General features: G+C 29.8%; 1 protein-coding gene across 1 annotated transcript; it reads left to right on the top strand.

The window, feature by feature from the left end:
* Positions 1–2,963: 2,963 nt before the first annotated feature.
* Positions 2,964–15,567, top strand: LOC131943845 (uncharacterized). Its single transcript, XM_059304129.1, has 9 exons — positions 2,964–3,283; positions 3,794–4,141; positions 4,391–4,509; positions 4,804–5,014; positions 9,791–10,093; positions 10,758–11,039; positions 11,318–11,650; positions 13,095–13,193; positions 14,030–15,567. Exons 1-9 carry the CDS (start codon positions 3,217–3,219, stop codon positions 14,194–14,196), a joined length of 1,929 nt encoding a protein of 642 aa, XP_059160112.1. The 5' UTR covers positions 2,964–3,216; the 3' UTR covers positions 14,197–15,567.
* Positions 15,568–15,972: the final 405 nt, after the last annotated feature.

Raw genomic sequence — 15,972 nt, 5'->3', positions numbered from 1 at the left:
TTTTGTGAAGCTGCTAACCCGTAAGTGTCGAGTTTGAATCCGGGTTCAAGTCAGTAGACCGTCCCTGAGTCCACCCAAATCTGATGGGTACCTAACTCACCTTAGGGAAAGTAGGGGCGGCTGGGCATAGTGCTGACCACAGTATCTCTTCATATGCCGAGGTCACAGAAACAAGTGAACTCTACTTCACTTGTCCTATAGACCGTCAGGTTTGAAAGGAAACTTTACCTTTGCGAAGATATATGAGTCGAAAGCCCAAAATTTGTGTATTCCATACTTATCAGAGTTGCTTGTATTGATTGGATTTAATTGAAAAAATCAATCAATCTTTGCCAACAACAATTAGTTGTATGTGTGTAATAATTATTTTTTTCGGCTAACTGAGAATTTAGCTCCTAACTGTATCAAAATCATATCTTCCTTATTACCACACCCCATCTCTGTAGAAGTGTTTTTTATATTATCCTGTCCTTGCAATAAAACCTATGGATGATTTAGAAAAATATATGTGCATAGAAATGACGAAGAAAAAAAGATAATCGAAATGGGAGATTGTGACGGGTAAATAGTACTACTAGCACTTCTTACTTTTTAGCCAACTTTGACTACAAACTGATTTCTAATTCACGTTTGAAATATCGAAGTTTACCAAACAAAACTTTTTTATTAATTAAGTAGAGTGATTTTGTTTAAAACAAGATACGCGTGTCTCTGCAGCCTTGCACAGTTAGAACAAAAGCTTAACATTACATGAAACAGTGACACTACAAAAAAACTGACTTATCGCTGACTCTTTTACAAGCGATAACAAGTAAAATTTCTATAATCACGATAAATATGTCAAACTTGTAAACTAGAAGTCCATAAGTTTGAAGAACAAATACCATTAAGCAGAAAACAATCGTTTCAGTTTCAGTTTCTATTGACTCATCTAGCCAACAAATAGGCACTTGAGTTTTCCCTAGATCACGGGTTCCCAAACGGGGGGTCGCGACCCCCCATGGGAGGGCTTTCTGGGGGGTCGCCAACTGGCATTCTAAACCTTAGCAATGAGAAACAAAACATAAATATTTAGAAGAATATTTGAAATTCGGCTTTACTAACTTCACTGGAAATGGAATAGATAAGAAGCAATGCGTACTGTACAAAGTTGTTCTCAGTCACGAGTTTATGAAATCTTCAAAACTAATACGTCATTTGAGTCATTCGGAACACACCAAAAAAGATAAGGAGTACTTTCATCCGCGTGAAGCTAGTTGCAAACGTCAGAGACTTGATTGAACAGGAAGTTTTCACCAAAGGAAACACAGCATTAATGCAATCATCAAATGAAGCCACGATAGAAATTGCCAAGCAAAAAAAAAAAAACAAAAAACAACACAATAGGAGAAAAACCCTGCATGTTGACGATGGTCAAGTTTATTTTTTGTGGATTCCAAAATTCATCGGCTTATAGCAGACATGTTCGTAGATGTTAAATAACAATTTTTTAATGAAATCAAGCTTTCACCATTGTTTGCTTTTTAAGTTGATAAATCAACAGACGTTAGTTCGTGTTCGCAGTTGCTTTTCTTTGTATTCATTCAGGTGATAGCAAAGAAGAGATGCTATTTTGTGCACCATCTAAGTTTAGGTCATAATCGGGCATTCAGAAAACAGAAAAGATTTAGCTCCCTAACCAAGGGGAATCCACCGGTATGCCATCGCCATCAAGACGCTTCCGACTCCACTACAAGTAAAAGTCGTGAATTATATTAAATCTGGAGCCTTCAAAAACTGAGCAACAACATTAATATAGATCACGAGGTTCTGCTTTTCTACACTACAGTATGCTGTCAAACGAAATTTTGTGAATCGTGATTTTGAATTGAAATCTAAAATCAATTTGTTCTTGGAAGTGCAAAGGAAACAAGACCTTTTGGTATACTTAAAACGACATAGAGTAGTTGGAGAGAGTATCATACCTAGCAGATGTATTCGAACAAAACATAAGCTTAACCTGAAGCTTCAGGGAAAATGAACGAATATTATCACTTTCCATGATAATTTCGGGGCATTTTTATCAAAGCTACAAAATTGGTAAAGAAAATAAATCTTGGCAATATTGAAAATTTGAGAAACTCTGCGTGTGGTAGATGAATCTGATTGTGAAATAATTAAAATTTTGAAAGAAGCCATTTCTGGGCATCTTGAATCTCTTGAAAACGAACTGCAGCGCTATTTCTTTGAGCTGAAAGAAGAAGAATCTGCATTGACGCATTACCCATTCTCTACTTCCCTTGATGTTGCCAGCATTCACGATGAATTACAAGATGAATTCTTCGATTTGCAGAATGATTCCACGTAAGATGAAAAACTGTATGCACAATTTTGGTGTAGTATTCACCATTCATACCCAAACGTAAAATTGATTAACTTTTCTAGAATAGATTTTCAACACTATTCTCCGATTAAAAACAAAATTAAGAAATAAATTGAATGTTGATAATGACATAGGTTGGCGTCAACAAAAACTTAACAGCGTATGTTTAGTAAATAGCATGGAATTTTACTCATCGTATTAAAACAGCTATCAAGAGTAGTTCATATTGAAAGTCTCCTAGAAAGTCTTATTTAAGTGCTTATTAATTTTCATATTAATATCGGCTTTTTAATTCTATGGGGTTTGCGGGTCACTTACTTTTTATAATAGAGGGTCGCCACTCGAAAAAGTTTGGGAACCACTGCTCTAGATTCACTGTTCAAGTATGTTAGTTTAATTAAAATGGCGTGTTTCCTACTGTAGCCACTGGTTGATGTAGTTTTTGTTTATTAAGAGATTTTAACAAGGCCACTAGGATTCATAAGCTACTTCCTGTTTCAACTGACCTATTATTAAGATATACTCGAAAAATGTTCAAGTTTCTGTTTCACTTCCGATAGCATTTGGTTTTTCGTAAATATTCAACTAGGAAGTTTCATAAAACAGATTTTAAGATAATTAAAGTTTTCGTCCCTGTTAAACGTTGATATGTGTTTACTTTAACCTCTAGTATTTACTTAGATAAAGACTCAAATAAACGATGGGCAGAGTGTGTCGATTGTTTACACATCAACCATGATACTAGGTGTTGACGATGCTGCTATATTTCAGGCATACATGAATAAATAGTGAAACTAATCGGTATTTGAGAGATAAAGAAGGTATAAAAATTATAATTTCAAATTAATGCCAGAATGCAGATTACAATGTGGGTGATGATTATTGCATATGTTTCTTGGATTGGATTATTTTGCATTCAAGGTTTGAGTTCTATTATTATTTTTTTTTTAAATAAGGCTGGTAAAAATTTGTTAAGCTCAAAAAAAAAAAAAAAAAACAAGCACAATAAAATCAGGACAAAAGAAACAATAAAAAGAAATTTTTATTTTTAATGACGAAGAAATGTAAGAATTATTATCATTTGCTCATGGTCTTCAACTTTCTCAAGTATTTTTAAAAATATTTTGTTTTTGTAATCAGCTTTCTGTTTAAAACATACATACAGTTGCATACAAACATATGTATATATATATATATATATATATATATATATATATATATATATATATATATATATATATATATATATATATATATATATATATATATACATATACATATATATATATATATATATATATATATATATATATATATATATATATATATATATATATATATATATATATATATATATATATATATATATATTTGAAGTAATTGATTAGGAATTTTTAAAATAACCCTATCTGGAATTTATATATTCTTCAGAAATTAAATCTTGTGAACCAGTTGAGGAGAACACTAACTGGAAATTATCAAAGACCTTTAATGTAACACTGACTTCTAAAACCCAGAGATTTATATGGAATTTAAACAATGAAGTGGTATCAGATTGTTACGTTAATGAAAACTGCATAAATGATCCCCAAACAAATTGGTTTAAGAGCTTCATAACGCACCACAACAATGTATTGTCTGTTGAATTGAACATCTTTAATGTAACGAGACTGAATCCTTGGAAAAATTCTGAAGGGACCTGGTTGCTACAAATGTCAACATTTACTCCAAGAAAAGAAGAAAAATCTACTGTGTTTTCGTGTTTTTTGAACGTTTACAGTATGTTGTTTACAAAAAATTTAGGGAGTGGTTTTATTGCAAGTTTTAAACTACAACATATAAAGATATATATATATATATATATATATATATATATATATATATATATATATATATATATATATATATATATATACATACATATATATATATATATATTTATATATATATATATATATATATATATATATATATATATATTTGATAAATTGAGAATCTGTGTAATAACGTGGAATTGAATGTTTTCAGAAAAAGTAAATCATCTAGACTGTCAATTGTTAGAGTTGAAAGATCATATAATGCTGCAATGTAAAACTCACAGGAGATACCCTACTGTTAGAGGCACTGTGTCTGTTTCAGTTAATGGAGTGAGTTGTGTATTAATTTGTTTTTTTGTTAGATCATCAAATCTTTAATTGTTTTTTGAGTAAGTTTGACTTACCAAAGTAGGTCGACAGCACAGTAAGTTTTCAAAGAAATGTTACAAAAATATGCTATTGCAATTGAGATAGTGCTTTTAGCAAATATAATTTAATCATTCTTGATAATTATTTTATTTTCGAACATATTACATAACTTATTAAATATATTTGTACTATATATAATATGAGTATGGAAATAAATAAATATGAAAGAAATTCATCATTGTAAATCTTTTTCAGAAACCGATGAAAAGTCTGCAACATCAAAATTTTGAATGTACACATAGGCAGCCCTATAACAATCCAGTTTATTTCGACTCTGATTGCAGACTAAAAATATATGAGATCAACAAAGGCCAGTATGTGTTCAATATCAACCTATATCCTAATGTGACTAACACCGCGAAAGACACGTTGTTCGGAAAAAGTATCTCACACTTTTATACTTTAGGTAAATACAATAATTATATTGCATATATATATGTATATGTATATATATATGAAGAGTTGATTTTCAAAACGCGATAAGCGCCATTTTTGAAAAAAAATGAGATAACGTGCCCATATTGTAAAGCTACTCAGTTACTATTAGGAAAACTTAATTTTAATCTTCACGGCGCAAAATTTTCATTTTATTTCTATTTTGTAGCTTAACAAAAGCTGGATATACCTCATTTTGCAACGAAACGCAAATTTTGGGACAAAAAAAAGCATCTTTTTATGCAGGTACATTTCAAAAACCATTCTAGTCCTATTTATATGAGGGTTATGAACCTAAAAACAAGCTGTACTCTTCAAATTAAAGTCTCTCGTTAGAGACTTGCATCATTTTTGAAAAATTTTCAAATAACTGAAATTACTCACTAAAAACACTTTAAAGTAACAGAAAAACATGGTACAATTGTAGTGAGATGATAACACTGGGAATATAAGTGGGTCTTAATAAAATAATAAACTAAAATATTGGACATCAGATGTATTATTAGAAAAAAAATGGATATACAGCGTTTTGTAGCTTAACAAAAGCTGGATATACCTCATTTTGCAACGAAACGCAAATTTTGGGACCAAAAAAAGCATCTTTTTATGCAGGTACATTTCAAAAACCATTCTAGTCCTATGTATATGAGGGTTATGAACCTAAAGACAAGCTGTACTCTTCAAATTAAAGTCTCTCGTTAGAGACTTGCATCATTTTTGAAAAATTTTCAAATAACTGAAATTACTCACTAAAAACACTTTAAAGTAACAGAAAAACATGGTACAATTGTAGTGAGATGATAACACTGGGAATATAAGTGGGTCTTAATAAAATAATAAACTAAAATATTGGACATCAGATGTATTATTAGAAAAAAAAATGGATATACAGCGTTTTGTAGCTTAACAAAAGCTGGATATACCTCATTTTGCAACGAAACGCAAATTTTGGGACCAAAAAAAAGCATCTTTTTATGCAGGTACATTTTAAAAACCATTCTAGTCCTATTTATATGAGGGTTATGAACCTAAATTGATAAACAGTTTTAGCATATTGTACAATGGCTTCGTGTAGGAGAAAAGTGCGATTTTCTCGAAACCCAAATTTTGGATATATTGCATTTTGAAAATCAACTCTTCATATATATATATATATATATATATATATATATATATATATATATATATATATATATATACATATATATATAAATATATATATATATATATATATATATATATATATATATATATATATATATATATATATATATATAGGAATCATTTTGTGTTACAAAACGTATGACCACATATACTGTATATATTTTTTTAGGAAAACCACCTTCAAAGCTCTATAATATTCACACCAAAATGCACATGTTATACATATTATATATGTTGTGATAAAAAAATAATTTGGAATTTACCATTACAGAGACTTTTGCTACCCTGAAATAAAATAAAAATGTGTTGCTTCATTTATGTTAATTATTCAAAGTTTAATCCAGTAATTTCATGTCGATCACACGACAGTTCTTTTATCGGAAATAGTGTAAAATTACAGCTAAAACTTCAACTTAAATAAACTATTCAACTACTTTATTCCGTAACCCACATTATTTAACAGAATATTGAACCACTCCATATAGCGTCATGTTGTCAAACATGTGCTAGATCAATTATACATTTTTGTAATATTACAAAATAGCTTTCTTAAACCAAGTAAACTATCTAATTTTAAAATGTATACTAATTTTCAAAAAAAAAAAAAATATTTTTATTGACAATGGAATATGCATAGCAGTTAAATGTTGCATCAAGGATACATAATAAAATGGAATGATTTCCCAGAAATTTTCTCGAATAATCTTATATAACATTACGAGGATGGCAACTCGGGATATAGACATGATTTTTATTCAGTCTTTACATACTTAGACTTTTTAAAACTAGAATAGAACAGAGTTTCTCCCAGGCATCTCTTGGGGGGGGGGGGGGCGAAGAAAGTCTACCGCCTCTCCGAACGAAATGGAATTTATATTGAAAATATATACTTTTGCAGCGTCCGCCCCCCCCCCCCCCCCCGAAAAATGTTGTCCGCCCCCCCCCCCCCCGCCGAAAATTTCAAGTGCACCCTCGGAGAAAAAAGTCTGGAAGAAACACTACAATAGAATCTCATAAAACCAATAATAATTACACACCAAGTGAACGGCAAACAATATGTGTATATAAGTGCGGAATACTTTATAAATTCATATGCTTTTTTTAGAAATGGGAGATAGCGTAAATTTCTACTTCCGATCAACGGAAATTATTCAAATTTTGTCAGAAAGCAGAGTTTATTGTTTTACTTACATGTGAAATTTTATTTATCTTACAGACATGATACTGAAGTTATAGGCTTTTGAAAAATTGAAAGTAGAATAAGTTCCACTTTCGGTAACCGGAAATGGCTAAAAAGTTGAGACAGATCTACACATTTGATATAATACTAATGTATAAAATTTCATCATATATGTAACGGTTCTTAAGTTATTGTATTCACAGACATACACACACACATACACACATACACAGACATACTGATAAAATTGTAAAACTATGTTGTTCCGACTCAGGGAGGTGTAAAACGTAAAACGATCTCCCCTAAACTTTCTCGTATACTACTAGCGGGCCCGTCCCCTCGTGTTGCCGTGGGGTTAGAAGAAAGTCTGAGGATAGCCTGGGGCAAATTGCACCCTACGAGGACGTTGGCGGACGCGCCTGATTCACTTTAGTGAAAGAATATAATGCCCTATTGTATCCATAGGCTATTGCGCTGTTTAAAACAAACGTAGGCACCATAATCCAGGGTGCTAAATTGCTCTCTGCCGAGGAATCGCGTAATTGAAAAGTGTTCTTTTTCGCAGAAACCTCCCCAGGAGTATTCTCAACAAATTCCCAAAGCTTCATGGCGATGTGATGAAAGGTGCAGTAGTGCACAAAAGACAGACAAACACAGACACAGACACACACAGACACACACATTTCTTTATATATATTTATAGATTATATTGGTCCTATGTAAATGGTTTTGCCTTTTTCTCAAAACCGAAATCAAAACCAAAAGCCCCATCTTAAATTCAAATTTAACAGAAGTCAAAAATGTAATTGAAAACGGATTTTTATACAGAATCAGCATTTTACCCGATTTAACATTGTTCTACACATTACTGCACATTCATACCAAATGTAGTCGTAGTCATACCCCTAAACCTAGCATCTTAGCTCGAACTTGACAAAACTCGCATTTAGAGTTTCTTTCAGGCAACTCTGCAGGGGAGGGAGGGGAGGGGGGGGGGGGCAGGAGCCCCAAAAGAACGTCCGTTTTCAATTATATTTTTCGTTTCGCTTAAATTTGAAGTTGATGTGATGATTTTGGTTGTATCTCCCCCTCAACGGGCCATTTATATAGAAGAAAAGAATCGCGTCAGAAAAAAAAAACAATGTATGTATAATAGAGTGGAGAATTAGAACTTTATACAGGGAATAATAATTAACTTTCAGAAGGTTATGCCACAATACATTGTTATCGAGTCTAGACCTACAGAAAAAAAAGTTTTAAAGAATTCGGCCCAGTAGAAGTAATATTTTATTTTCACAAATCAGAAATATCGCAAAGGAATACTTCTTTTCATATATATATATATATATATATATATATATATATATATATATATATATATATATATATATATATATATATATATATATATATATCACCTAACTTAAGTTATCGGTCTTTTAGAATCCAGAAATAGAGTAAAGTTCCACTGCCGATTATCGGAGTTCACACAAGAATTGTAAGCAATCTACCTTACTAAAAACAGTATTCCACTTATAATGTTGTAACGGAAATAAAGTAGGCCTACCACTTCCTATTACCGGAAATCTTTCAAAATGTTACAGAACCATGAGCATTCAATGTAATACTTATGAAGCATATTTTTCTAAATTTCATTTCTATGTGTTTTCTCAACAAAAAAAAACCCCAAATGTTTGGTTTTATAACAAACTTGTTTATTTCTATAACCCGTGAGATGTAGATGTTTATATAAAGTGTGTGTGAGAGTGGCCTCCGCTTGTAGTGGTGTGCAAGCGAAGAAAGAAGTGTGTGAACTGTAGTGTGTAAGTGGTGTGTGGTGTAGAGCGTAGCAAGTAGGCAGTGGTTTGGTGTCAATGTTCAGTGTTCCCCTGTAGAAGTTGAAAATTATATTGGACTATTACATTTGAACTGTGTTTTAATTTGTGTTATACCTGGTTCCACTATGAAATGAGAAGCTGAGCATAACACCCGATTGCACAAAAAAATGCAACCCACCTTTCTGTTATAAAAGAATATCTGAGAGTTTGAAATTGTTCCCATATGATGAAAGTGAACAATACGTTTATGTTCTTCTTAGAATGCATGAACGTGCGATAAACTAGTTTTCAATATAAAATTCGCCGATAGATCGCCAAATTTGATTATTTATAAAGACTTTTTTTTGTGGTGTACTGTGAGTGCAAAAATTCAGCTTGTATTGGATAAATAAATGATTTAAAATGTTTTCTAAGTGTTCGGTAAACTGTTTGCTAATTAAAAAAGAAATTTACTGCAAATTTTGCGAATATACATTTAAAAACACTAAATCATTTTATACATTCAATTTTTATAATCCTAACATCATGGTAAAATATGTTTGATATTCACCTGCTATATTTACAGAAACGGTACCAGAACCTGTTATTGAATTGGAGAAATTAAATAGCAAATTCAAACCTTACTACAGCTCACTTAATTCAAAATATTTTAACTTAGATGAAGGTTTATACAGCATACGATGTCTAATTAACGAAACAACATCAACTCTAAAATTAGAGTGTGATCAACCTCTTCTTAGTTTGAATAACGGAGTTAATGTACTAAACATTTCAAGAATACGAAATAGCGTACTTTGCAAATGCGAAGCATCGCATGAACGAGTACTTTATGAAAGTAACAGCACATTCGTTCTAATAAATGTTTTATGTGAGTATTGTTTTTTTTTATAAATTAGCATTTATCAAAATCGCATGCAACACTTTTTTATGCTCAATTGATTTTATAATTATTGTAATGTTTCTGAAGTATTTTGTATAAAACGACAGTGTGGTCATGTGGTCAAAATCGGTAAAGTTCAGTAACCTGTTTTTAATTAGTTATTCACAGGGTTATTACTTTTAAGAAAATGTCTTTAATACTTTTGCAAATAAGTTGTAGGTATTAAAGTTCATCTAATTTTAGTCACGTTTCCCTGTTTTTTGCTAATCTGTTTTAGCGTTTTGGAACAGTTTGGCTGAAATACTGTAATATTTATACTGATATAATTTTGCTAATCCTCCCTTCCATTTTTATTTATTTATCTTTTATACTAAACCGATTTTGATAAAAAAGGACGGCATTTTCATTAATGGATAATGTGTAGCTGTTTCCAAAACATTAATTACGTAATTGCCTACAAATTAAAAATATTATCCCGGATAATATGTAGCCTTTTCCAAAATATTAATTACGTAATTGCATACAAATTAAAAATATTATCCCGAAATAGGTTAAAATATTATAGTAGATAGCTACAGCTAATACACTGTTTTTTTATTTCTTTACAATGTAAAATCAAATATATATTTCCAACATTCACTGTATTTTATAGATCCACCAACGATCCAGAGTTTCTTGGTGAACGGTGAAAATGTAAATACTTTGATTGTAAATAAATCCGAAGTTCTGAACTTTGCCTGTGAAGCCAAAGGAACCTCATTCCAACAGTTAAAGCTTATTAAAGATGAAATAAACCATTTCTTATTACAAAGTGCAAATAGCAAATTTCTACATTGGAAAAAAAATAGTGAATGTAAAGATACAGGATTGTATTCGTGTATTGCAAATTTTACAAAAGACGAGATCATCAGAAGTGTGCAAATTTATGTTCTTTGTAAGTGTAAACAATTTACCCGATAGCAAGATTTAAAAGCTACTTACCAAACATGACTAAAACTGAATACAATTGTTAAAATATTTATGACCAAATAAATTGCTTCACTTAATGTTAGACATATAAGTAAGTGTATGTTATATAATGTTAATTGCATTTTAGTTAAAAATCTAACGTCTCTTCAGAAATATATACATTTAATAATTAAATTACACTTTTCCATATAATGTATAGATACATTTTTTTCCATTTTTTAATCAATTAATGTCATATTTCAGGCCCTTTTCATTTGACCCACCCTGAAAAAAATAATACAGTTTATTATGGAAGAAAACAAAACAAAATTATAATTACGATAGAAGTGTATGGCTACCCAAAACCCACACAGTATATGCTTGTTAAAAATAAAACACACGTTTTTATTAGGAATGGAAATTCAGAAACTCACAATAATTCTCTCTATTCAATTGAGTTTGTTCGTAACATATCAGCACATGGGGTTGTTCTTTTAACCTTCAAAGAACTACAGAACTCAGATTTCACAGAAATGAATCTACATATTGGTAATGGAAATGGGCGAAGTCTTGTTTATAACTTTTCTATTAAAGGAGGTAAGTTGGCTTCGGTTAGTAAATGCATAAAGAAATAGCACGGACAACAGACGTCTTATAACAGAAAATTTAATATGTAGAAATTAATACAATGTTTTTTTTCCTAGAAAGTTTTAAAAGCCAAACGAATGTCTATGAGTGTAAAATTAATTGTTTAAGTAACCCTATTCTAAAATACGAAAAAAATATACACTAATTATTAACAGTGTTCATATTATTGTCTCAAAATATTTTTTTTTCACAAACTTGGTTTTATTTATGGCAAAAAATAATATAACACTTTCTGTCCCTCCAATCTTTTATATCCAGTATTTTCTCTTTACAAATAATTGTTGCGCCTATTCGTCGAAGACTCAATTTGAAGAGAAAAAATAAATTATTTTGAATAGCAGCATATACATGCAATTGGTAACTCTTTCCGTTCTCTTTATTGCCCCTCTTTTCTTAAAACTCGTAAATCTGCAGTCTAATATTTTGAACAGTAATAGAAACAATGAATATGGAATTGAAATTAGATGGTAATACAATTGCTTTAATCACATGTATATAAATAACAGTATATCTCATTTCAATTTTCTTTAATTAAAGCATTTACAGAAATCCAAAAAGGGTTCCATAAAAAATAATCTCAGGAAAAATTATCTCAGACAAAATATCCCAGACAGAATATAACACGGCCAAATTGTCTCAGGATAAATGATTTCAGGAAAAATAATCTTAAGGATAAATTATCTCACGGACAAAAGATCTTAGGACAAAATATATTAAGACAAATGAATTTCTTTATTCGTATTTAAATTGTTGAAAATAAATTCACTTAATTCGTTTTATTTTATTATTATATTATAACATTTCAATTTACAACTCATACGCAATAGTCATATAGTATTTTATGGTCAGTGTACATTAATAGAGGTAAATATAACCAATTATAGTTATGTAAAGAATCTGAACCCAAAGTTTACTAATGATCATATTAAATCGAATTGTTTAGAAAATAGCATACATTAAATAAATAAAAGTAATTCATCAATTTTCAACATGTTTTTCTTTATAAATTTGTTTGATGGTGCGCTGTTTTTTTTTTAAATTTAATTTATTCTTGAAGAACTGTTATATTATGTATACATAGACAACACAGTTTTCTTTTAAACAAACAATGATTTAATATTATTGTTTTGTACATTGATAAATGATCTTGTACAATGCTTAAATATAGAAAACAAAATATTTATTCTTAAGAATATATTGGCACAACTGTAGGCTGCTGTAAATATAAGTGTCTGAATAGCTCTACTTTTCGACATATTTTTTCAGGCTATTTTAATTTTTCCTGAATAATACATTATTAAACACCTTCATTTTTGTATGATTTTTCTTCCATTCTTTAGACCAATAATTAGAAATTAAAAAATTATATCTGCCAAATTTACTTTTTTTTCAGAGAGTTATTTTGAATCATTTTTAAACATAGTAATTGGACTGGGAGTAAGTTTAGTGACCTTGATTCTTATCTGTGGCATCTGGATTTTCAAAAACAAAAGTAGGTTATTACATTTTTAAATAGTTGTTACTAGAAATAATGTTCAATGCTTATAATACTGTAATTTTAATATGAATAAATACAGTTTTTAAAGGGATTTGCGCAGAAAAAAATAACCAAAACCTTGATTTTTCTCATTTCGCAATGTTTTAGCTCTAGAATACCTACTACTTTTTTATTATTTTTAAAATATTTCCCTTCATATTTTCTGTATTTGTTGTACATGTATTAATACAACTTTTCACAGGAGAATCGTAATGGCTTTTTTAAAAAAAAAAAAAAAAGAAAAAGAAAACAAGGTTTATGTTAAAAAAATATATACAATATATCAGCTTTCGCATACTAAAAATGCAAAATTTTCGGACCTTGTAGAATTCTGAAGAGTAGCTCTATCAGAAAAGTTGTCGTTACTTAAGTTTTAATATATACTGAAATATAAGAAGTGTAAACGTGATTGCTGTAAGTGCACACATAAAAAAGCTTTAGCATTTTTAAAGTACCAAAAATTTCAAAATGGCGGACGTTTTTCGATTTTCCGTGACAACTAAAATTTTTAAACCCCTTTTTAGCTGTTTCATACTTACTTTCTTGTGCTAAACTTGGTAAAGTAGTCTAAAGACTTTAGATCTTTAATTGTAAAAATTAAAAAAAAAAACAAAAAAAAAACAACGCCCATATTCCCTTCATGTCTTTTGTAGAAATCGTCAATTATAATTTTTGATTGTAGAACAATACAATTATTTATTATTCAAAACCTAAGCTAGACCGTATCAAAATTAGGTATTTATATTTATGGTCTATTCTTTTTTTTATAGGGATGTTTGTTTCTTCCACAGTATCACAAAACTTATTGCATAGAAAAAAAGGTATGGAAACAAAAAGTATAGAAGGAGTTGTAGCAGAGGAAGAGGATAACATTTACCTTGATGTTATTGAGGATAACATTTACCTTGATGTTATTGACCCATATGAACTTACTAACGAGATTGAAGAGATTGAATAATGCAAATACATATTAAAAAACTATCTATAAAGTAAATGTGATCGTTTTTGGAACAGTTGAATTAGCATTTTAGTGTTAACTGTTACTTTTAAAAACACTTCATTTAATTTAGTATGTGATTGTATGAACAGTGCTTGTGTTAGAGCAGGATATTACCCTCCTCAAGTCAACTTATCTTTGTCATTGACCGTGTAATGAATTACAACCGTGTACATTACCCACCTTCCCGAGACCAACTTAAAAAAAACAACTTGAGATAAAAACATTAACCTCCAGATCGATCACTAATTGACCAAAAAAACAAATAGGGTTAGGGTTCAAGATATGGAAATATTTAAAAATAGGATAATAATAAATGTTTGGATAGTAAGGGATAGGGATACAATAGAAATTTTGTATTCAGCCACCCAAAGAAATAATGTTTTAACTCGTTATCTAGTTATCGCTCATCTTTATATCATATGTTTTAGTGGATTTGCATTGTTCATTATGTGAGAAGTAGCAATGAGAATAATGAGAATGTCACTACGTTTTCTCAAAACTCCTTTTAGTTTACCTAGAATAATACCATAATGTGATGATTTGATGCGTTGTAAAGATTTAAACATGACTCAATGAATTTGTAATTGTCAACATATATTTCCATTGTACATTTTATATTATGTAAATTATGTAAATGATTTTGAATCATCTAAGGCATACTTCACTTCGCCTTGTTAAAAAGCAAGGAGGATTAAAATATCGTTCCAATTTAGCTTCTGCGCTTCTACTGAATATGGACAGTCACAAATGTATTTAAATTTAAATGATGAATAATGAGTCTCCAATGCCACACTGATGAAATAAATAATCACATTCATTGAGTAAATGTAATTTACATATTAGAAAAAATATATATCTAGAGCACAAATGTAAAACTGCAAAAAAAATAATTGAATCGTAAAACTGCAGAAAAAAATGATAACTAGTTGTTGAATTTTTTTTCTTTCAAACAGGTGAAGCTCTCTTAAAATTGTTTTACAAGTATTAAAAATATGCGGTCAGCAGTACAATGATCTTACCGACAGTTTTATGTTATAAAACTAAATTTATAAAGAATCCAACAATTAACAAATAATGCAAACACAATAATGTTTTGAAATACAAAAAGTACTTTAAAATTGAAAAATATTGTATAGTCATATGTTACTCAGGAGAAATAAAACATTTTGTAATAGAAGCGGTGCTATGTAAGGTTTAGTTTGGCATGAATGTACATAGAGTGTATTTAAATCAATTTACTTTGTCGTGAGCTTTCTTCATGCATCTATTGTATATTTTAGTAATTTTTCTAATTTGGAAATCAGACAAAGTTTGTTTCAAAAATCTCTAAAATAGTTACTTTAATGCTAAATTTTCAATAGAAAAGGTTTTTTATCAAATATACTCATAAAGACTGTGTATACATAATTGTATTAAAAAGTGATTATTTTCATTCAGAGTTCGCTCCCATTAAACCCTTTTTAAAATAATGTAACGGGGTTACAATACAGGTTATGTATTTTTTTTACTGTGTGTTTGTTTTGTGTAATGTATTTTGTGTGTGTTGTGTTGTGTTTAGTTTGTGTTCTGTTCAGTGATTCAAGTAGTACATTTTTATAATATTTACACCGTACTAAAATAATAATAGCAAGGTTTTAAAAGCAGCTCGCTTGAGCGTTGCATTATTTTAGGACCACCGCGCAAATATTGATTTAATCTGGGACACCAAGTCAATATTCTGTCCTTAATAAACTT

Source organism: Physella acuta, unplaced genomic scaffold, assembly GCF_028476545.2.
Source record: "Physella acuta isolate Inbredline_101_S28 unplaced genomic scaffold, ASM2847654v3 ptg000469l, whole genome shotgun sequence".
Classification (NCBI taxonomy): Eukaryota; Metazoa; Mollusca; class Gastropoda; family Physidae; genus Physella; species Physella acuta.
The sequence above is the reverse complement of the archived record's forward strand: the minus strand, read 5'-3'. Positions and strand labels throughout refer to the sequence as shown.